At 46.1% G+C, this 24014-nt stretch overlaps 1 protein-coding gene across 3 annotated transcripts in view; it reads right to left on the reverse strand.

Annotated features, from left to right (window-relative positions):
* SCUBE1 (signal peptide, CUB domain and EGF like domain containing 1) overlaps positions 1–24014 on the reverse strand; it is a 2600196-nt gene that overhangs the window by 502109 nt on the left and 2074073 nt on the right. For all 3 annotated transcript variants that reach the window (XM_069628128.1, XM_069628129.1, XM_069628127.1), the window contains one exon: positions 19435–19596. In XM_069628128.1, coding sequence (XP_069484229.1) covers positions 19435–19596 — 162 coding nt within the window. The remainder of the gene's footprint in view (positions 1–19434; positions 19597–24014) is intronic.

Below are 24014 nucleotides of genomic sequence, written 5' to 3' on the forward strand. Positions count from 1 at the left end.
CGGGCCCCCATCACGGTGGAAAATTTTCGTGTGCATTTAACCCAAAAGATTCTGATTTGTGCACATTCCCAAAGTGTGTGGTAAAAAGTACCACCTTCCCTACCACATCTGAGGCATGCGTCACTGTCTATTTTGCCCCATTTGGAGAGCATTGTGCGTGAGTAGTATACCCTAAGAAGGATTTTAAATTGAATTAGCCGCATCAGTGCCGCCATTCCCACCTCCCTCAGGAACATCAATGCCTCCACCCCAGGTCCTGCTCCCACTTCTCTATCAGGCTGGTAAGTTCTACAGCCCCAAATGCTGTAAGCACTTGGTATAAAGTGGAGGTGACCTTAGCACAGATTCCCACTGTGAATAGGTTAGCTTTGAGCAGGGAACTATTGGGACTCCTCCCAGAGAGGGGAATTGGGCGGTGATGGCGTGGGATATTTGCATATATCTAAATCCATCCCATGTTGATAGGGAAAAAACCTTCTTTGGGATTAGGAGCGGGTCGTTCTGTAGGACATAGAAGAATTTGGGTAGAGTGAGGATCTTAAACAGAGCCAGCTTGCCCAGTAAAGTTGGTAGGATTGATTGCCAATGGGTAATATCTTGTGCAAATATGTTCACTACAGCGGTTAGGTTGAGCCGGACATAGTCCGCTAAGCATGAGTTATGGTGGATTCCCAGGTATTTGAAGCCTGTTTCTGCTAATGTGTATGGGCATTCCTGGGGAAGCCATACTATCTCTCCCTGCAGTGGGAAAAGGACAGATTTTTGCCCGTTTATTTTGAGACCACTAAAGCTTTGGTATTCCTGTAGTATTCCTGTCACAAGGCCTTGGGGTTGCTCATGTATATAAATAGGTCATCCGCGTAGAGTGAGACCTTGTCCCCCCACCCCAGGGCCATCTGAATCCCGCCCAGTTTGGGCTTTCCCTGAGTCTTATAGCTAGGGGTTCTATTGCGAGAATGAATAGTAGTGTCCAGAAGGGGCATCCTTGCCGCATGCCTCTCCCTAGTTTGAAGGTTTGGGAGGTGACGCCATTTACTCTTACCACCGCTTCAGGGGAGGTATACAATAGCCGGACCCATGCGAGGAAGCCTTCGCCAAACCCCATGCAGCGCATTATTTCCCAAAGCGAGTCCCACCGCACTGAACCAAACGCCTTTTCGAAATCTCTGACAAGAAGCGCAAGTGCATCAGGTATTTCTGTTGCTAGACCAATAGCGAGCTGTGCGTGGCGTAGATTCATTCACGTGGATTTAGAGGGTATGGGCCCACACTGGTTCAGGTGTATCAACAAGCTTATCACCCGCATTAGGCGGTTGGCCAATACGCGGACCAGAATCTTAGCCTCCCCATTTATGTTCTGGGGATCTGCCAGACTTCGGGAGAACCACTATGCTAGCCCTTCTGAGGTTGGGCGGCAATTCACCATCTAGCTTACATTTTAGAAAGAGGCGGTGCAGAGGGCCACACACCTTCTCTCACAGCCGCTTCCATATCTCTATTGGAAACCCGTTGGGCCCTGGCGCCTTCCCCGTTTGCAGTTGTGCGACTGAAGCAGAGATCTCCTCCTCCGAGATGTCTTCCTCCAAACCAGAGGCTTGTTGAGCGGAGAGCCGTGGGATCTGCACCCGGTCCATTGCGTCCGGGTCCCATGCCGCTCGGTCTCTCTTCCCCACGCAGTATAGCGCCTCATAATATTGCGCGAAGGCATCCGCTATATCTATATCCCTGGTAATTTCCTCCGCTTGGACCTCCCTTAGGGCACGCACGGCCCAGATCCTTTAGCTGTCCTTTCTAACCAGGCCAGGATTTTACCCCCTTCATCCTCGGTTTCATGGATTTGGCTTTGTCTGGCCGAGTGCGCTTCTTTGGCATTGTCTAGTGCCACGTTGCACAGTGTTTCTTGCGCCGTGACTAGCGACTGCTTGGACTTCTGCGCCCCGTAGGAGAGAAACTCCACCTCCGCCTGTTGCACTGCCCTTTCGGCCTTCTCCACCTCAACCGTATGCTGCCTGCACTTAGCTGCCACCAATGAAAGGGCCTCCCTCCGGAGCGTAGCCTTGTACCCTTCCCAAAGTATGACTGGGCTGTCGACCGTCACTGTATTTTATTTCAAAGTATTCCTCGGTCTTTGCCGCTAGGCATACCACAAATTTGAGGTCCCCTAGGTAATAGGTAATGAGGCGCAAGCTCCCTTTGGGCTTTTCCCTCCCACTCTTTAACTCCATAACTAGGGGGGAATGATCTGATATCCCCCTGGCCAGGTATATGGCGGACAGCAGCTGTTGCGTTCCCCCCCAGGAGAAAAAGGAATAGCCCCGTTCAGTAGGAGGCTTCCATCTCCATGCATGTACTCACCCCAGGGCTTCAGTGAATGAGTGCAATTTGGCACATACTGCTGGGTTCCTGGTGCCCACATATGATCTGTCCAGGCTGCCGTCCATCACTTCATTGAAATACCCCCACTAGTATCCAGGTGTCAGCATGGCATTGACGTGTGAGCCTCCGCAGTTCCACTAGGATATCTGCGCAGAGCGGACGTAAACTGCTACCATTCCCATGGGTGTCCCCCACAACTCCCCTTTTGCCAAGACGTAGTGCCCCCTAGGGTCGGACCTCACCTCCGCTAGCTGAAATGGGACCCTCTTGTGCAGTAGTATTAGCGTTCGTGTGGAGCCCTTAGCAAAGCCTGTGTGGAAAGCTACCTTGTAGTTGGATCTGAGAAAGAATTTGCATTCTGCTCCTGCCAGATGGGTCTCGGTAAGGAACACAATGTCGGGGGAGAGCTTGGCAAGAAACTGTAGGACTAGCTCTTTTGATCCCAGAACACAACCCATTTACATTCCAGTTCATCAATGTGACCTTCCCATCATGGGCCATCATCCCAAGGGAACTCTGCTGCAGACCAGGTAGTGCCCCTCCTTCCCTTTCCATCCCTACCGCCCATTGACTCTCCGTTCCACATGCCAGCCCTTGTTCGGGTGCCTTTGTGCGCTGCGTACGTTGTAAGCCCAACCCCAACAATATTCCGGCAACAACGGTTGCCCAACTATCCCATGTTCCCTGCCCGTACTCCCAAACTTGAAGCAAACTTGAAGCACCTGTAGCCCTAGCTCCACACCAACTGGCTGCGAAATAACTGTGTCAACCATTTGCTGGGTGCCTGCAGAAGCTGTCCATGCAAGCCTCTGCTTCCGATCTGTAGCCGCTGTAGTTACTTGCCCCTACACATCTTGCAAGTTGTTGTCCGGCGTCTGTATGAGCCAAGTCATCCGTTGCCCTCTGCCCCTGGAGTGGGTTCCATGCGTACTGCTAGCTCTGTTGATTGCGAGTCGAACAATGCTGGAGAGTGACCCAGGTCTGGTTCTCATGCCTCTTTCGGATTGTTGAAGAGGTGCACTGTTACCTCGTGGTAGACTTTAAGTTGTGCCGGGAAAAAGAGCGCATATTTCATGCCGAGTAAATGCATCTTCCTCTTAACGGATTGAAAGGATTGGCGTACCCTCTGAACCTCCCGGGTATACTCTGGAAAGAATCCAATCCGGTAGCCGTTGTATGTTATGGGACCGGTAGCCCTTGCCATTTGTAGTAGGGCATCCCAGTCTCTATAGTTACGCAGGTGAGCGATTGTGGTGCAGGGGGGTGCCTCGGGAACGGGTGACCTGCTGGCAGCCTGTGTGCTCTTTCCATCGAGAAGAATTTGGAGAGCTTCCTTGGGGTGAAGAGTTCAGAGAAGAGCTCTGTGCTGGGTCCCTCTTCCTTTTCTGGGACTCCGAGTATGCAAATGTTGTTTCGCCTAGCTCTTCCCTCGCTCTCCTCTGCCCTGTTTTCGGGCTGCGTGAGCTTCTGGGTGACCACCGATAATTGCCTTTCCATTTTCTTGATGGCATCCTCCGACTCAGAGATGCTCTGCTCTGCCTCTCCGACCCTTGAGGACATGTTTTGCATGTCTTGTCTGAGGAAGGTCACCTCTGTTGAGAGCCCGTCTATTTGCCTTGCATTGAGTATCTGGATTCCCGTATGGCTCCCATGACGTTGCGTAGCGTGATTTGGGAGTCTTGTGGCTCCCCTTCCATGCCTTCTGATCCTTTGGCACTAGCTGCGGGGGGCTGAGAAGCACCCACAGTATATTGGTCCATCTTGCATTGGAGTCCGGTCTTCTTTGCCCTGCCTTTGACCATGGTGCTGTGCGGTCGGCTCCCTTTCTCGCTGCACAATGTAGTTGCCGATAGCCCAACGGTGAGGGCCCAGGCTTTGTTCCGTTGAGCTGCCTGACCAGTGTGGCGCATGGTTAGTCTTAGCGCTTCCTCCTGCTCCTCCGTGATATGCATTGTCTGGGTGGGCAGGTCGTGGTCCCTGCGGCGGGGGGGTTGAATGGCCCGCTGCTGACTGTGGTGCCGGGTCTGTCCTTTTGCGTCTCACTTGTGGGGCCTTGTGTGCGTAGTATTGCCCTCTCCTGGTCATCAAGTGTCCGGCACCGAGGGTCCAAGTGTCTTTGCCCTTGTTGCTCCCCACCTCTGTCGGCTAGTATGGTCCCTGACTGGCCTCGAGTTGGTTCCTGGTTGGGCGCGCTGAATCTGTGGCATCACTAGGGGAGAATCGCTCCCCACTTGTCCCCTCTTCTTCTGCTCCCGCCCCCACTTTGTTCTGTCGCCGTCCCGCAGGCCAGGTACCTTCTTCTCTTTGTCTCAACCCCATGTCCACTATGATGTCCGCTGCTATGGGCAGGGGAGCACTGCTGTCCCTCTCCCTCTTGGGGGGGGGGGGGGGGGCACCCCTCGTTCTGCCGTGTGATGGGCAAGGCTGGTGTTAGTCACTGGCAGGTTAGGTGGTCCGCGGCCACTCGAGGTGCCACTGATGTATTTTTACAGGTGTTGTGGTGGGCGGATGCAGTCCTCACGTCCCTAGCAACTCAACAGGCAGACCGATGGGCCGCGGAACAATGATCCAGTTTCTAGCCCATGGCAAGGGGGCAGAACTCTAATAGGAGTGTGAGGTGACGGCACCTCCAGATGTAAGAGCCAGCAGTTCGGAATGCGGAATGGAAGTGGTAGGGAATCAGCCACGCCGCCCTGGGTGCCTCAGGACTGCTCCGGTCTAGCCTCACCAGTCTAGGGCACACATCGCGCCTCGCATAGCCAGAGTGGTCCAGGGTCCGTTGTGCAGGTTCCCTGTACCGGGTCCCGAGGCTCCAGGAGTGCAGAGGCCCTATTCACAGTCCACCACGGTGCAGGTGCAGGTACAGTCTGGGTGCTGACCGGGGGGGGAGTCCCCCCCACTATCAGCTGGATGCTGTCGTCAACCCCCTTCCCCGGGTTCCGCACCTCACTTAATTGCAGAGTTCACTTCGTTGTCCCGGTGCTGCCGCCCCGCTGGCGGAGAGGCACCCTGTGTCGGTTCCTCAACCTTGCCATGTGCAGTGTGGATTATGGCTGCAGTATCCGATGGGGGTGTGATGCACCCTTGTCCGGCGGGGGAGGCGTGCTTTCGGTAAGGCCGCTAGTAGCGACCAGCAGTGTTGCCACCCTCGGCTTCTGGATCCCAGTTACGCTGCGCCGAGTGGAAAGGAAGACCAAGATGGCGCCTGCTGCCCTGCTCCTCCAAAGGAGGCCCGTTCGCAGGGTTCCTTTGTGCGTTTTTTCCCAGGGCTGCAGTGTTCTGCTGCCCGGGGCTGTGCTTATAAATATGCAAATGAGTGCGAACCAGGATTAAGGCTGTAGGATATCTGCGGCTACTCGGGAGCTAAGGCTGCTCACGTCCGCATGGCTCTGCTGCTTAACAGTGCCCCCTGGTCAACTCTAATTGCTGAAATTCTTATATGTCCATGATAGCAGAAGGATCTGGAGTGGCAAAGTCAACCTCAGGAGAGGTGTCCAGCGCACTGGCATCCTTCAGGGAATCTACAAGGTGCTGTAATCTGGACTCTTCAGAGATTAACTCCTCAACTACATTGGGAGTTCCAAATTCCAGGGCAGACGGAGGACTATCTGTAACTCCCTCCTCATCCTCAAAAATCAAACCTATGGACTTAAAAAAGTCATTTCTAGGAAGAGGTCTGTAATTCGTGGAACAACTCCGTCAAAGACATCGATGGCTTCTACTCCAAAGGAGGTCATGTCGATTTCTTCGTCGACGAAACCGTCAAAGGACTTGACACAACCTCCTTTGAAGGAGTGGAGGGTGGAGTGGAGTGGCGGATTAGGCTTCCTCACGTCTCGAACCTTTGAGACTCTTGATGCTTCTTGAGGAAGCTTTGCTTTCTTGCCCAGGCTTGTAGGCACATGAGCAGAAGCCTCAACTGATTCCCTGTCAGCCTTAGGAGGCACAATGGGGTCTGAAACCTTTGTCGGCTCTTTTAAAGGGGCGGAAGGGGCTGCTTTCTCAAGCACCTTCATCATTTGGAGGCAAAAATCGTCCCATTCGGCTTTTGACTTACCTGGGAAATGTGCATGTTTTGTATTGGGTGAGGAGTCCAGAGAAAAAGTGTGGGATCTATGACGCCTCTTCTTTGACTTTTTATGGGAGGTCAACGAGGAAAAGTGGAGAGCTACTTCTCGGCTGAGAATGTTTACTATGTTTTGAGTGCTTTTTCTCTTGCTAAGGTGAAATACCTCTCGTACTTCTCTCGTGGGAAGAACTCTTCTTGGATTGAGTAGTTGAAGGGGACTTGGCAGGAGTGTGTTTCTTGTGCAGACCTCTACACGACTTCAGTGTTTTTCCAGCTTCATTGAGAAAGGCGGAGCATTTTTGCCAAAAACTCCTGCCAGACGCGGAGTGTCGCGGAGTGTAGCAGGAGTGTGTTTCTTGTGCAGACCTCTACACGACTTCAGTGTTTTTCCAGCTCCATTGAGAAAGGCAGAGCATCTTTGCCAAAAACCCCTGCCAGACGCGGAGCGTCATGGAGTGTGGCAGGAGTGTGTTTCTTATGTTCCTTGGGTGCCGTGGAGTCGTGGTAGGCGCTGAGGAAGGAACCTTGGACATGGTGGGAAAGACTGGTATCCCGCTAACTCGAGCGCAATTACGACGAGCAGTGCGCTCAGAGACTATGGCTGGGAAAAGTATCCAACCACTCATCAGCGAAGCGAGTTTTGCTTTTTCCCCTGCTGCTTCCCCCCGTCTTGCCCAGGACACCGACTCTGCCTGCACCAAACTGATTAAGAAGCCCGAAGTAAGTAAAAGCACGACGAGTAATACGGGCAATGTGAATACTGCAAGGGAGGGGGCTGAAGGAGAAGGAGTGAGGGTGGGGGCAGAAGGAGAAGGAGCGAGCTCAACACCTGCTAGCAGCCACTGTAATGCAATGCAAGGGAGCGCTGCGTCTCCTTCTGTTCACGGCTTTGAACTCGGTCTTGGACTCGGATGGGAAGTAGCCCACGAGGAAGCCATGGACGTGCACCCAAACACTCACGAACACCAACCTCAAACCCTGAGCTCGAATAAAGAAGGGCGTCTCCTACAGCCTGGGTACTGCAGTACATCATGCCTCTGTGCCTCACAATCCGAAAATGAAAATGAAAATATTAATGATCATGGAGCTCAAAGAAGGCATCACGTGTTAGGCTCTGCCAAATCATCTACCACAAGTGATGACACAAGTGAGGATATGCCCTTAATGATATGGACAAAAGGTCCTATTACACTCGTAGGTGGGGCCAATACTCTCAATGATAATGGGCAGAAGACAGGGACAGGGGCAGGGTATGAGGCACACGATGATAGAAACCCGAGGCCCCGGCCATCAAATATATTAAGTGAACCAATGTCAAATGTTGCCAGTGCACTCTCGAAACCCGTGCTATGTACAAAGGATAAGTACTTGACAGTACAAGATGTTTCTAAAAGCACAGAAAATAGCCCACATCACAATATGAATCAGCTGGCTGTGCAACCAAAGGAGAAAATAAATACGCTGAAATTGACGGCATGGAAGATCAATGAAAAAACTGGGAAAATTGCTTCAGTATCTGCAACTTTGGCTTCGCAAAAACAGCAAAGAGGTGAAGTTGGGAGCTCTTTCCCCAGGCTGAAGGAGTGCAGCATTCACCTGCCTGCCCTGCTGGCCCTACCCCACAAGCTTCAGGACTGTGACGCAATAAAAAGCCATGCGACCACAGGGTCAACTGGTGCGAAGGGTTTGGTGGCACAAGACGAATCGCACGACAAAAAACAAAGTCCGACCCCTTCACCACTGGGTACTGTTAATAGGTCGGAAGGCAATCTGGCTCAGCTCATTAGGTCTGAGACATCAGAACAATTATCACAAGAGAAAGAACAAAGTGATGGTGAAAAAAGAAGCATGTTTTCAGACTCTGATGTGAGCTGCCCGCAGGATGTATTGTTAAATGAAAAAGCAATGGATGGTCAGTGGGTGACGGCTGCATCCTTGAACTTCCAACGAAATAAGACTGATAACAGTACAAAACAATCACGTCGAAATTCTATTGCAATAGCAGATCAAGTGATTTTTGAACTGTCACAGAGGAATGCAAAGCTGGCATTTACGAGGTCAGACAAAACATCGCAACCAGTACCTCATGCGAATATGCTAATGGATTTTGAACCGAGTGAGGAGCACAAATATCCCTAGTGAGAACCAAGTGATGTTGAGATACCAAGAATCGTGAGAACATGACTTTTCGAAAAAGATACGAAAGGTCGCCAGTTCTGAGAGTGAGTTCAGCCACTCGCAAAAGCGCGCCAAACGTGCTGAGTCTGTGAGGAATCAAGCTCTTAAAGCCTGCTATAAATTACAGGCCGAAGTATCGAGATACCCCCAGTCCGAGATAACTTCAAGCTCTACTACTACTGAATCCGAATCCGAGAGATTAACTTCGCGCAAAAAGAAGGAGAAAGTCTCCTATAGCCAGCCACACAAAGCTCGTGAAAAGGTAGAAACAGGTGTTACCGTGACTGAAAAAGTGGTGGATAGCTTAAGACCAATCTTAATGTCAGCAACAACGATCGCAGTGGTGCCTCTAACAAAATTATATGAGCAGCTAAACGATTCCTTCAAAGATCAAAATACCTTGATCGCAAGCCCTGAATGTCTTAAACAAAGAACAAGATCACAAAGCGAGTGCACGCAGACTACCAGGATTCGGGGAATCAGGCGTGGCATCTCAAATACCGATCCAGATCGATCTTACAAATTCCCAACAAGCGTCAAGAATGCCAAGTAAACATTTTTAGTTTCAGTGCCCAAACCCCAAAATAAGCGAAACAATTGATCCTTTGCCAAAGGTAGCGAGCACCGATGAAGGCTCGGCTGACAGCTCTCGTATTAATGAGTCTGTTCATTCCCCTAGCCACAGTAGCACACAGTGCTAAAGCTGCTGATGAGGTTCAAGAGAACACTCATTCAATCAAAGAGGTTGGAAACGTACCAGATCCATTGCGGCCGATGACGTCGGTCAGTGAGGCAAAGAAAATCCTCCAGAGCTTTTCCTCTTCCCCTCTAAAACAAACGCCACAGGCTCAGCCTCTAACACCAAAGGATCATGAGCCAGAAAATGAAAAAGAAATCTCTCAGCTGAAGTCATCATCAAACAAGGACAAATCGAACGAGCAGGACTGGAATGAGATCTTTGATAAACCACAGACCTCAATTCGAACAAAAGATAGTAAAAAGCTAGATGAACCAGCTACCAAATCAGGTAAATGCAAACCTAAAACAAAAACATGGTTGCTCCTAAAAACAAAAACGCAAAAAAGTCATCTAACTTTTTCAGAAACATAAAAGCGTTAAATGTGACAATTAACAACACAGAGATGAGCAAGGAAGTACCCCTAAAGAGCACTCTAAAAGAGCAAAAGAAAAAAAAGCTCTCAAAAGACGAACGAAGCTCGACCAAATCCAGAAATGGGCCAAGATTGCGATGTGTGCAGTGACGATGAATCTGCCACTGCAGACTTGATGAATTTGTCGACATACAATACGCCGGAGGATAATGTAGATGAATCTAAAAAGGACAACGCCGATTCGTATGAGAAAGAGCCGAGAAAAGATTGCCTTGAATGAGACTCCAAAGGATGCAAACAGGGCAAGAAGAGTGATAAGAATAATTGAATCGCCTACCAAAGAAACTGAAGTTGCTGAAACTGATCCGACGGGCGCAAGATCAGAGGAAAAAAGATTCTACACGATGGCAGAAAAACTGAAACATAGTCTATCGAAAAAAGATCCTGAGTGTTTCACGTCCCTCATGAATCCAGCACTTGCTAAATCATCAATGAATATAAAGCCGCCAAATGAAGTCTGCCCAGAAGCGAGACTGAGAGCGCAAGGAGTGTCTCAAGGGAAAACTGACATCTGTCAACCGACTGGGAATGGAAGAAATGCGGTGGCCAGCGGCAAAGGTGCAACTCAGCGAGTCATGTCTGAAAGTCCGAGCTACAGAATTCTGATTGAAAGAATAGAGGTGAAAAAACACAACTCCCCGATAAACCGAAGTTTGATATTACAGCTCTTTAAAGTAATTCCGGCACTAAGGGCGGTGCAAAGTGCTGAAATCAAAAGAGTGGAATTTATTGACGAATCTGGTCAAGCAAGGGCATTGTTACACATCGACTTGCTGAAAATAGCTCAGCTTGTTATGATGTGTGAAAGACCACTAATGGACGAGGGGTTTCAAATATATGAAGTTGATAACACCTTAACATCCCCCTCTACATCTGTAACCAGTCCACATGCTAATCAATCAACCAGTAAAATGGTCAATGTAGAAGGAATCATCGCTCGGCATACAGAAACAGAGACCAAAAATCTAACCAGGGCAGATGCTGAATTGAGTAGTGACCAGAAAACAAAAAAGATAGAAATCACTGTTGCAAACACACTGGCAGTTTCTTTGGCAACCGGAGCTGTAAAACAAACAAACTCCAATACTGAAGAAGAAGGAAACTGGTCTTGGCTAGCAAAGGCCATAAACTCCACACATGTGAGCTAATGCCAAGACAACTGTACTCAAGTCGTTCTGGCAACTTGGAACACCACAGGATATGCCCATTTGATAACTAGGCCTGAAGAAGAGCTTCGATCCTGTGATATAATATGTCTCCAGGAGACTTGGCTCTCCAACTGCCCCTATATAGAAGGTTTTGAGGTTGCCATGAATCCAGCAGTACTACTAAAAATAGGACGTCCGATGTCAGGCCAGCTAATCTTAGTAAAGAGAACGAGTGGCTTCAGTATAAAAATAAATAGGAACCACTCTCCTAACATCCAGTATGTAAAGCTCAAAGCTGCTGGGCTGACAAATCGAATGACAAAGGAGGTACACATTTTGTAACGTGTATTTGAATCATCTAGACGTCAATCAAGGAAAACTAATGGAAGACCTGTTGGATCTTGTTGATTTGGTATTGGTGGACAACGCAGCTGCTGACATAGTGATATGTGGAGACCTCAATTTGAAAATCATTGATATCAGCCTAATCAAAAAGAACTCAACGAAGAAAGAGTCCAAATTGCAAAACTATGACTAGACGAAATGAACGATCGCTTGCTAAACATGATGAATGGGAATATAAGAGGAGATATCCCACCAGTAGACTTGGGAGAGGGGCCCCCAAAAGTCGATACTCGATTATTTCTTCATTTCGGAGTCAATGTCAACAGAGATTACCAACTTAAAAGTCGTAAAAACATCTCAAAGTGACCATAATTTAGTGAAGCTCACTTGCAACCAACCGAAGACTCAACTCAAACAAGTTTGGACGCAAGTACTGGAGATCGAGCCAAGTAGGAATCGCTTGCAAATGAACAATCAAGACATAATGTCTTTAGCAGATCAAATTAGACCCCAGTCAAACGCAGGTAGGGACCTCGTGACTGAATACAAGGAATACAAGGAACTTATGGAAATTTACAGAACCAAGGGTGCAGCCTTGGGGAAACCACAATTCAGGAAACATAAATTCAATGAACAAGTCGCTCAAAAGAAAAGAGAACTTCGTAAAATCAGTAGGAGAATAAGAAAAGATAATCAAGGAAATCAAAATCAACGAATAAAGTTTCTAAAAAACATATACAAAAATGGGTTAAAATCACACAGAATAATAATGAAGAAAAATGATGCTGAAGCTATGCTTAAGACTCTAGCATTAAGGAACTCGAGAGAATTTTGGTCCTTGATCAATGAATTTGAAAACCCGTCGGGGTCTTTGATGAAGAATACGGTTAATGAAATCCAGTGGGTCAAGCATTATGGTCAGCTCTTTGAGAAGAAATTACCAGCTTAAAGCCCGCACATCCCAATATTACAAACATGGGACTTAACTTTCGAATTTGAAGACATTAAGAAATGCATTGAAACTTGTAGTTCATCGCGGGCAGCAGGACCTGATGGTCTGTCGAATTACATGATGAAAAATAACATTGAAGAATGGTCAGAGTTCTGTTACATCTTGTTCCAAAATATAGCGCAGAAAGCAAGAATACCCACCACGTGGAAGGAAGGGATCATAGTCCCAATATTCAAAAAAGGGTGCCGAATGGAACCAACAAATTATAGGCCGATCGCCTTACTCGATGTGGTGGGAAAAATATTTGCAAGTCTACTTTTAAAACAATTATCCAACTGGATAAAAGCAGAAAAGGCTATGGACGATAGACAAACAGGATTTGTTAAAGGTGTTGGATGCAGCTTGAATTTGTTCCTGCTTAATATTCTAAAGTTAAATGCCATCAGTGCAGGTCGAAAAATATATCTGTCCTTCGTTGAGCTAGCCCATGCCTTTGATGGCGTGGACCGCGAAATACTATGGACAAAACTACTAAAAAGAGGTTGCCCAATAAGCTTAATCTTGGCTATAAAAGAACTGCACTCACAGACAAAAGGTGAGGATTCACCTAGATAATGATGGTCATCTTTCCGAGGCCATTCCAATGGCCTGCGGCGTAAAACAAGGGTGCCCTCTGGGCGCGACGCTGTTCAACTTCTATACTTCTGAAGTTGGGGAAGTGATAGATGGAATGAGATCCGTACCACCAAAGCTGAATGGCAGTTCTCTAAGCTGGATACTATATGCGGACGATATAGTCCTATTGGACTTGACCCCAATAGGGTTGCAACGCAAACTAAATGCTCTTAAAACATATATCGACGAAATAGGACTAGAAATCAACTCAGCAAAAACAGAGATTTTGGTCCTCGAGAATCTAATAGGCAGGTCAACCAAAAAGAATACATTTCAATGGACCTTGGGAGTTAACCGTTTAAGGCAAGTCGATTCCTGCAAATATCTGGGAACATACATCAATGCGAGCATAAGAGACGAACCAATGGTAACCAAAACATTAAGTAAATGTAAACAACTGACCACACAGGCAACTCTAATCCAAAGAAGATATGGGAAATTCTCGTACAAGCCCGTTATAAACTTCTATAAAAGTAAAATAATTCCAGCGTTAACTTTTGGAGCAGAATGTATGTTCGGTTGCTCAAGTCAAATCTGGACTCGCTGTGAAGGAATGTTTTGGAAACTGCATGTGTTTTATATGAAGTAAGCATGTCAACCTTGAATTCTAGAATAACATGGAACTCGTTAACACTGTTTGGTAAAATGCTGGGAAAGTCAATACCTCAATTCGACATACTAACAGAACATGGTCCTAAGGGTAATCAATTACCACTTCAAATATGGAGACAAAAATGCAGGGAAATACTGCACCACATCGGAAGCGACAAAGAGACATTGTTAACCAATCCGAATCTGGTTAAGAGGAAAGTTCTCGAATTAGATTGGATCGAGACCTACAAGAAGAGAAGATCTCACAAATGTATGGGAGACTCCCCACCTGAAGCAAACAGATTTAATGAGATACCCCAATACATGGAAGCGTTCCCATGCAAGTACCTGAGGAGGAGATACCTGAAGTTCAGGCTAAACCTATATGAGACCAGAGAAATGCAAAAATTATGGAAGAAGATTGTTAGCAAGTGACTATAAATGCCAGTTCTGCGGCAAAGATGATGAAACCTTAAAACATCTGGTTTTGCTATGCCCTGATCTTAAAACGCAAAGAACCACATTTCTGGCACAAGAACTAAGTATGGGGATGACTTACACTGCTGATGAATGTGGGCAAGAATGCATTGTAGCACAAATAAGAAACTTGTAATCGCCCTCACATTATTCTTGAAACAATTGGAAATCAGACTTTCTGAAGTGGAGTAATGGGAAAATTTCTAATTTAACTATGACATGTGACTATGTCGTTAAAAATGAATGTGGTAATAAGAGTTTTAAGTATTTGAATAGTGTGTTAAATGTAGCACTTTTTACAATTAATAGTGTAGCGACAAATGATAGTTCGCTCTTGATAAGTTGTTTCTTCTTTTTTTTTCAAAACTTTGTAATAAACTAAATGAAAAATAAAAAAAATAAAAAAATAAATAAAGAAGGGGACTTGGATGGGGGCCTACCCAAGACAAACTTCCCCTTCCTCTCTTTCAAGGACTTAATGGTCATTGACTGAAAAGAGCCGCAATCATCGACCTTGTGATTGGTGCCAAGAAACCAAAAGACATATCTTATGCGGATCAGTGATAGACATCTTTGACCAGCAATCGGTACATGTTTTAAAGCCGGTCTTTGGTATAGAGATCTTCGAATAAAGGATAAACACAATACAAAATACAAAAAAAAAATCACTCAGGTGAAGCGTGCTGCGCATGCAGAAAAACAGAACTGAAGCAACGGGCACGGTGCATTCTACTTATACCAGTGTCAATGTCATAATTGGGAGTGCAATGGAAGCCGCCGAAGGACATTGAGTCGACGACGCACTGAGCCCTCTGCTCAGAAATATTTCTGAAGCGGCAAACAGGATATCAGAGAATATCAAAGATGAGGAATATGTGGGAGGGAACAATCCATTATAATAGAAGATGTATTCCAAACTGCTCAATGCTGGCAGCACTGAAGACCCTCCAACTCAAGGGGAACAGGCTGAATCAACTCAAATAGACAACAGAAACAGAGGTGGATTATGGGAGGTTGAAGTTATCCCTTTGCCATTCGCTCCTCCTGTCCTGATAATGCCCCACATCAAGAAAACAAACTACACCCAAATGTCTCCCATGTAGGCCCTACGGTTGTCCTCTCTCAGATTATAAATAGGGTACAGTAGTTAATCCTCTTCATCAATCATACTTTGTACCACAGAGAACTCAACTATGCTACCATAGAGCTGGAATGTCTGGTCATTCAGTGGGCACTTGACGTCCTTAACCATTGCTTGAGTGGCAGAAACTTTATGCTAGCTACCAATCACGTTACTCTGGTATGGCTTGCTAGGAATAAAGAAACCAATGAACACCTTGGGCATTGGGTCTTGTCCCTCCAACTATACTCTTTCACTGTGGTTCATAGGGAAGGGCATCTGCAGGCAAATGTAGACTTCTTTAGCCGGTACCCCATCGACCATCAAGGGGAGCCTTGAAGGAAGCGGAAAGGTCTGAGACGATGTCCCCTGCTGAGTCCTAAGGGTAGGTGTGGAGGTCACTCATGAATCTGGACCCACCACCTGCTACATGTTCTTGTGCACAGGGATGGTAATGGAGAGAACCCTTTTAGTGAACTCTGAGTGTTCATCTCATGAAACAGGCATGCAACAAATTTCAAGATGGTGAACCAGCATATTAAACGGTCGGTCCACAGAGCAGAACGCCTATTGGAAAATCAATCAGACGCCTCGGAAAAGATACCACAGATCCATTCCTAAATAAGAAACAATCATCAAACTCATCTCCAATGCATAAACATTAGCCCAACCCAGGTGTGTGGTGTGAAAAATCAGAGGTTGTTTCACAACCTAGTCCCTGGGGATCCCATACTCAGGTGGCCAGGGAAAGGCCCTCGTGTTGGATCTCGTTCTTGGGGATGGACAAGCGAGGGATGATCACATGGGCAGGGATCCTTGGAGAGTGGGGTAGAAGCACGTAATGGTGTGACATGGTATCCCCCCTTTTCCACAACCCATTTAACCCTTATCCCTGCTAATTTTATGGGAAACTACAACTTCCATAATTTCTTCCCACTTTGTCATGACAAAAGGACTATATCAAGGAAAATGAGGAATAAGGTTAGAAGGATTACCTCCCTGACTTGCATTGGCCCTGTCCCTTTAATGAGGCCAAGCAGAGTCAGGCACGTAACTCTAACAATGTACACATCCTATTTATTAGCACTCCCTTTGAAGATAAAAGTGGCGCACACAGGCACACTTTGAGTGAGGCTGGGTACGAGAAGGAACAGCTCTTGTGAGGCTGATGGAACCAGGCTATAGAAGGTGGAAGGGCAAGAGGCTGATAGACAGTTGAGAGAAAGCCAGGCAAGATTTCCATGCTTTCGGGAGGCCGTGAGCATTCGAAGAGCAAAACCGAGCGAGCGGAGGAAAGAAACCTTCAAGTTGCCAGAAAGCGGCCCGCGACCCTCCCGCGTGAACAGTGGAGTTGGGGAGGAGCAGAAGAGGCGCTGGTAACAGCCTTGAGCTGCAAGAAAGAGATGAAAGAATTTCAATTAACATAGCCGGCGAGTTATCGAGGGAAACAAAAGTCTGGTTGATGTTAGAGGGAAAGTGACTGCAATTTGAAAGCTGAAGGTTGCGTGTGTGCTGATAAAATGCAGATGAAGAGAACAATTGTTAAAAGATAAAGATACAAAGTCCTGCAAGATGAAGTCACACATTCAAAAGTCTCTGTGAAACTTTATGAATTTTGAAAGACATTACCAGCGGGGATCAAAGGAAACCGTGATAAGGGACTAAAGGTGAATAACAGGAAAGTGACATTTGTGAACTGTGAAATATGCCAAGAGGTATTGGTATTACACATTGGGGCTCATTACACGGTAGGCGGTGAGCCATGGCGCTATTAGCGCCATCGCTCATGCCGGTAAAATACCGGCACCGCCTTGGCGGAAAGGGGATTTACCGCCCCATTCCAAGGTTGGAGGGGAGGTAAATCCCCCTTCCACCATTGCCCTTCCCCATTCCCATTTCTGCCCCATAGGGCTCTATGGGAATGGGGAAGGCGCTAATTACGGCACCGCAATTTTGCGGTGCCGTAATTAGCTCCGAGGTCCCTTAGCGGGTTGGATTTTAAAGCCTGCAAAAAGCAGGCGTTAAATCCCCCAACCCGCAAAGGGACCTCGTAGTAAGGCGGTAAGGATTTACCGGTACCGGTATTTTGCCGGTACCGGTAAATCCCTACCGCCATCCGTGTAATGAGGCCTAGGGCTAATAGCGCCATGGCTCACCGCCTACCGTGTAATGAGGCCCTAAGAGGGCAGACTCAAGAGAGTGAGAATCATAAATACCAAGAGGTATTGATGCCACAACCGGTTGGTGAATGTGAATTGAAGGATTGTTGAAAGGGAAGTCGAAGTGGTCATGCAGAGGTCTACGTAAATTCCTTGCAGTCTTGAAAGTCTTCGACAGTGAAAATATGTAAGAGATAAAATGTGGGGAAGGGAAAGCTCCCAAGAAAGCAAGACAGGCTCAAGCCTGGCAGAGGGAAGCCTGTATAAAATTGTGTAATAAAGTGAAATAAGACAGCCTTGAGCCCGGCAGAGGGAAGCCTGTGCAGAACTGTAAGAAATCGACATTATATGAACAGAATATTGATGGAAAGGCAGACAAACCCGAAAGAAGTGATTGAAATACCAGAAGTTAAAAGCCTAAAATTGAACTGTTGAATTGTATCAGTAAGACAAACTGTGCAAGACTGACAGAACTCTGCCAGCCACCCACACTATGTATTTGTGGGGAAGGGAGTTTCATTTTGCATTCCCTTAACACATTTTGTTATTCTAAGAAGGGGGGCAATCTTAGGTTTTTCTTAGTATAGGCCTTTTTATTTTGACCAGACTTGGGACGTATTTGTTATTGTTTAATGGTCAAAATTACTTCCACTTTACAGTTAGGAATTCTACCGTCCCAACCAAAAGTGTAAATAAACGTTTTCAAAACTTGTATCCATTGTGTCTGTGTCTACTGCTCGATAACATGCCTTTCCTAACAGTGGAAAAAAAGACATAATAGCCTGCACAGACCTTCAGAGGGTGTGCGTATTTGGTGTGGTGGAACAACAAGGCATGGAAGAGTAGGTGTAGGTAGAACTGAATGCGCAAGAGAAGGCAAAGGTGCAAAATGAGTTGAAGGTGCAGGGGGAGGTTGAGGTGCATAGATAATTAAATGTGCAGGAGCAGGTGGAGGTGGACAAGAACTGTGGGCACAGGAGGATGCACAGGTATAAAGATAGCAAAGTATATTGGAGTAGATGGAGGTGCAGCGAGAGTTGCTGTTGAAGGAGAAGAAGGGTTGAGTACTGGAGAGTTTGGAGGAGTAAAACAACAAGGCAAGAAGAGTGTAATGGAGAGTTGGGTGAAGCAGAAATACAATGAGAAGAAGAGAGCACAAGAGAGGATAGAGAAATAGAAAATCAAATAGAAAGGGGGACACACAGAGGAGGAGGAAATACATCAGACTATGTCAAAAAAGGTGAAGAGCAGGAAGAAGTAGGAGGTGAGGGAAATCAGTGAGAGAAAGAGTTGGAACACCTGAAGGTGGGAGGGGAAAAAATAGGTAAGGAAGAAAGCATCTTAGTTGGAGAAGTTGAGGAGGAATTGGAATTAAGATAGATAGGCAGTGGGAAGTTCCATGAAGATACAGGGCCAGTAAGAGTCAGACAGCAAGTCAACACCAGTTTACCCATTGTCTGGGAGCAGTGGGAGTAGGACCAAGCTTGTAGTGGCACAGTGCAGAGGACAGGTGGCAGGTAACCCCAGAGACAGAGCTGCTACTACATAGATATGCCCCCAAGCATGGGTAAGCATTTGTGGACAGTGAGTCAGGCTTGAGGAATAGGAGGCGGCCCTTAAGACAGTGACACACATTGAATATCGATTGTGTAAAAAACAGCACTTGATTGCATTGATTCAAATATTGGCAACAAATGTTGCCGCAAAATGTCGAAGTGTGTTAAATCTGGGGCCTTCGATATCAGAATTCTGATCCATGAAAGCAATTTTGATTTACACAATTGTTAATACCGACTTGGTGCTTGTGTGGTGTTATTGGAATGTGACTTAGGTCCATGATTTTTGTATCTACAATATGCTTTGAACTTTTAACATTAAGTTAAAGAGCATGTAATAAAAAATTTCCAGAAATATTATCACACCACATTGTGCACTTACATTTTGAGTATTACACACTTTCAAAAAACAAGTGAGACACATTCTATATCTTTTTTGAGTTAATTTGTGAGAGTCCTGTATATGGTTCCCTGTAAAGTTAATTATTGCTGGGGACTGGAGTCAAGCTTCAATTGGCACAGGATATGATGCAGTTAAGGATTCAAAATACAGAAGTGCCAAACAAAAATACAAATCTACATTGGAATGAATATAAGACATTATGTAAAAACTTACTTTTACATTGTGTTACATTTGTTGAGCCATCGAAATCTGTACTTGTGTTACCAGGGCAAGTCATACAATAATTCTGACCAAATTCTGGCTGGTATGTTCCGACAGGGCACCGGATACATCGGTGTGTTGTGGCGTTGTAATAATGTCCTGGAGAACAGTGAACTAAAGGAAGGTATATAATTGAAATATTTTAGATGTCTACTAAAAATGAAATAAGATTGACTCAACAGTTCAAATTCATTTTGAAAGCAAGCAATAGCAAGAACCATCACAAAATATGCAATTGGCTAACATTAGGAAGCATAGTGTTACCTATGTAATGCTGATGTAGATTGTCACAAAGCCCATTGCTGGAGGCTGAGTTATGGGACTGGGTGACTTTTGAGGACTCTGATCCACTACCCGCTCCATGATGCAGAGAGCAGAGAAGGCACAAGGAGAATTCCACTAGACTCCTCAACCCATAACTGGCTTCTGGCCAAATGATTCTTACAAAGAACCTAATGGAATCCTAGTACGCTAGGTTTAGACATAGCGGAGAAGACCAGGGAAATTATTTGACAAGGGGTACTTTGCTTAGGGCTCAAGGGAAGGGTAGAAGGGAAAGTCTCTTGTTCTTTTTGATTCATTTGTACTTATTTATTGCAGTTACAGGATTTATTTTGCACAGAAAAAAATAGAAGCAGTCAATAAGGAAATCCTGAGATAGGTACATAAGTGGGAGAGGTTAACTCATTGTTAACTGTTATTGCGTGACTGCTGTAAGGTTCACTGTAACCACAAACCACAGTCAGGCTGTCTCCCATGTTTTTCCCTGTTTTCCTTTCCACTGCTTCATTTCTGTAACTAAGTAAGAGTGCTTGTAACAGTGTCACAATACCTCTGGGCTGTTTGTGAGCTTTATAAATGTGAAAAATAATAAAATAAATTAACCGGCAAGAGGGATTCTGGAATATGTGGAATAGACCCCTGATAGGAAAGGGCAGATATATTACATAAGTTCGAAGTTGCTGAATATATCGAGGGTAGTATGCACAGTATAATTAGCTGCAAGGGAGAAAGGGAAAGGGAGTAATGTGGCAATAAATGTGTTGGTTTTCTGGTGCATATTTGAACCAGTAGATAGTAGTAGTAGTGTTTTTAACATGAGGGATAGAGGGAAGGCAGGTGTATTAGGGGAAGCAAGAAGGACAGATAAGATTAAAGAGAGTCGGTTTGGCTAGAGTGGCAGGTAGGCTGTAGATCAGGGACACAGAAGGAAAAAGGAGAGAATGTGGAGGAAAATATTATGGACAGAAAGAATGCTATGCCAAGTAATAGCAGTAAAGTGATTGAAGGTTGCATTGTAGGAAAAGTAGTGCAGACATGGAGAGGAGTGAATGCACAGAGAGTCGGGCAATACATTTTGAGAAGACAGTTGAGTAATATTGTGGAAATTAAATTATGCAGTAAAGTAGACAAAGTAAGGTAACAATAAGAAGAAAATTGCAAAGTACATTTTAGATCACAGTGTCAGGAATGCTACTCAGCATGCCCGGTTCTTGAGTCAGAGGATGTGTCATAATTTTTTTAGCCACACTGATAATAGAAGGGCCAGGACTACCTCCTATGCTGCCAGCAAGGTTCCGACCTGGACTGTCCATTGACCCTGTTTTCGTTTCAACGTTCTGCCTCCTAAACTGCTCGCAAGGTTTGGACCCGGACTGTCCATCGACACTGCTTACCTCTCAGCATTCTGTCTTCTGTTCTGCTGCATTGTCCCTGACCCCGGATTCCCGCTCTGCTCTAAAGAATTGCTCACCTCTTGAAGAACGCTGCTGTGTAGCAAGTGTTTCCTATCCATTACCATACTGCACATGGACTAGAGACTTCCACACAGTGTGCACCATCGTTAGGCGTCCTTGTTTCGGCGGGATAGTTGGCTACCTGGACTAGAAACTGAGGCACAACCCGGATTAGGCGTCCACGTGTCGTCGGCGTTAGCTCCTACACTTGCTGCATACAGGCCTGGAGACTCATTAAGCTCTTACTACTCCCACACTGGTAAGATTTCATACTTTAGTCTGGAACATTCTCCTTAGTTACTATAGATACTTATCCTGCTTCCCTTATTGTGTGTAGGTTTGGGTTTCCGTGCCAAGAGGAGTGATACCAAGGGGCTCTCCATAATCCAACTCCACCTCAAGACAGGTTAGCTGAGGTTCTGTCCTCCATTGTTATTATTTCTCTCCTGCCTTACAAACCATTGATAGTATCCTTGTTTCCTTGCAGTTCTCCTGTGTTTCGAACTGTGATGCATCCTCCGACTAAATGTTTCCTCTGCATGTCTATTCCATTCACAGGGAAACATTGGTAGGAAGAATTCTTCGGCCACGCTACATGCTCAACACGCCAGGGATTCTGACACACAGGGCCTTAGGTGACCAAAAGATGGAAGGTGCAAAGTACAATTTGAAATCTCAGTTCATTAGCCAACTAAAAGATGGCAGGTGCAATTACAATTTTAAATAACAATGCCTTAGGAGACCAAAAGATGTCACGTGCAAAATTTGAAATCCCAGGGCTTTAGGCAACCAAAGGATCAAGCACAATTTTAAATCACACAGTATAAGGTGACCAAAAGAGGCAAAGTGCAATTACAATTTTAAATCACATAGCCTTAGGAGATCAGAACATTCCAGAAGCAAAGTACAATTTTGCTAGGATTGTGCTAACCAGACACACTTCCTCATGATGGTTCCAACCAAACTTCTGGTGCCAAAAAACAACCTACAATGTCATCAGGCAAGTCCTGTACCTGAGAACTCAACCCAAGATCCTCCTCCTCTCTAAATCCAACCTCTTCCTCATTATGACTTAACCCAACCTACTCCTTCTCGCAAACTAACATCCTCCTCCTGACAAATCAACCCAACCTCTGAAAATTGACTCCAAACCGTCTCCTTTCTGTCTCAATCCAAACTCCTCCAGATGAATCAAACCAAACTCCTTCTGTCTCTACCCATTCTGTCAAGCTCCCTTCTTGCTCCCCAACCTCCTCCTCACAACACTTTCCTTGCTTTCCATCCCACTCCAAACTCTCACAGATGCCAGCTCTTACTTCAAACACCTACCCTGCCTGACTGGGACTCTGAGTTTATACAGCTCTGTGACCACTCCCCTGATGTTGGGCTTTGTGAGGAGCCAGGAATGAGACCCAGACACAAGGGAGTCATGGTTTTGGTCAAAGACTTTTATTAAAATAAAAGGAGGTGGGGAAATGCCTCTCTGTCCCTGCACTAAGAGGTGTTTCCCTACTTAAAACCAAAATGAAGGGTCTATCAGTGTCAGAAATGCGCACAGCAAAACCGTCCCATGTCCAAAGTACAGTTCTGGCCTCACACTCTAACAAAATAAACACTAAGGTGAAAAGGGTAATGCCTTTGGCCTTGACTGGTTTATACATGTCCATAAAGGAAAATGTGCAACTCCAACACTTAAGTTCCAGAAGGATAGAGTTCTTTGTTCCTGATGGTGGTTCCCATCCCCTGCATTTCTCTTCCCTCTGTTGTATAGTCAAAGATATCAGTTCCTTGAGTTTGATCCTCAATACAACCTGTACACAAAACAACTTGGCTCTTTGTCTTTATCTTGTTAGTTATGTTAGGTTATGCAGATTTATAAAGCGCAGCATACACCAAAGGCATCTTGGCGCTAGGGGGTAGCAGGTGAGAAAAGAGTATTAAAAAAGAAGAGTCTTCAGAGCGCGCTGAAGGCCAGATGATTAGCAGTAGCATGGAGAGTCAAAGGAAGTGGGTTCCATGCATTGGCTGCGGCCACCGAGAAGGCGCGGCCGCCAGTTCGAGTACGTTTGACGCGAGGAACCAGAAGAATTAGCGCAGTCTGGGAGTGCAGTGGATGGTTAGGCACATAGTGGATAAACTTCTGAAAATCTTCAGCTCCAGCCTCATAAAAGGCCCAGTGAACAAGGCACACAGATTTAAATAGGATGCGTTGTTCAATGGGGAGCCAGTGTAACTGTCGTAGGAGGGGGGACATATAGGAGCGGGTATATAGCGCGAACAGCAGCATTTTGAAGCATTTGGATACGATTGAGCAGATAGTGTGGTTGGTCGAAGTACAGCAAGTTACAATAATCCACTGTACTGAGAACCAGTGCTCCAACCATTGGGGCATGAAAATGGCCAGGGATGAAAGGAAGAACCTTTCTCAAAGTCCGCAGTTTGAAATGGCCGGCTTTGCAGATAGCGCCCACTTGCTCAGTCATCATCAGAGAAGATGAGAACTTAACTCCCAGATTTCTCACCGTAAGAGAAGGAAGAGGAAAGGGGCCAAGAGACGTGGGCCAGAAGTCCGGAGTCCAGTAGTTAAGGTAGGTGTTTATCCCTACCACCAGGACTTCTGTTTTACTACCATTGAGCTTGAGAGAGTTGGTAGCCATCCACACATCTAAATCTTCAAGACAGTTCCTAAGACGGTCTGCAGTGTCAGACCGAGAGAGATCCAGACGTACCAGAATCTGCCTGTCATCTGTGTAGGATTGTTAGGATACCTGGTTTACTCTCCTGTCTGGTTTTCAC

Source organism: Ambystoma mexicanum, chromosome 12 (assembly GCF_040938575.1).
Source record: "Ambystoma mexicanum isolate Mex_15411 chromosome 12, UKY_AmexF1_1, whole genome shotgun sequence".
In the NCBI taxonomy this organism is placed as follows: Eukaryota; Metazoa; Chordata; class Amphibia; order Caudata; family Ambystomatidae; genus Ambystoma; species Ambystoma mexicanum.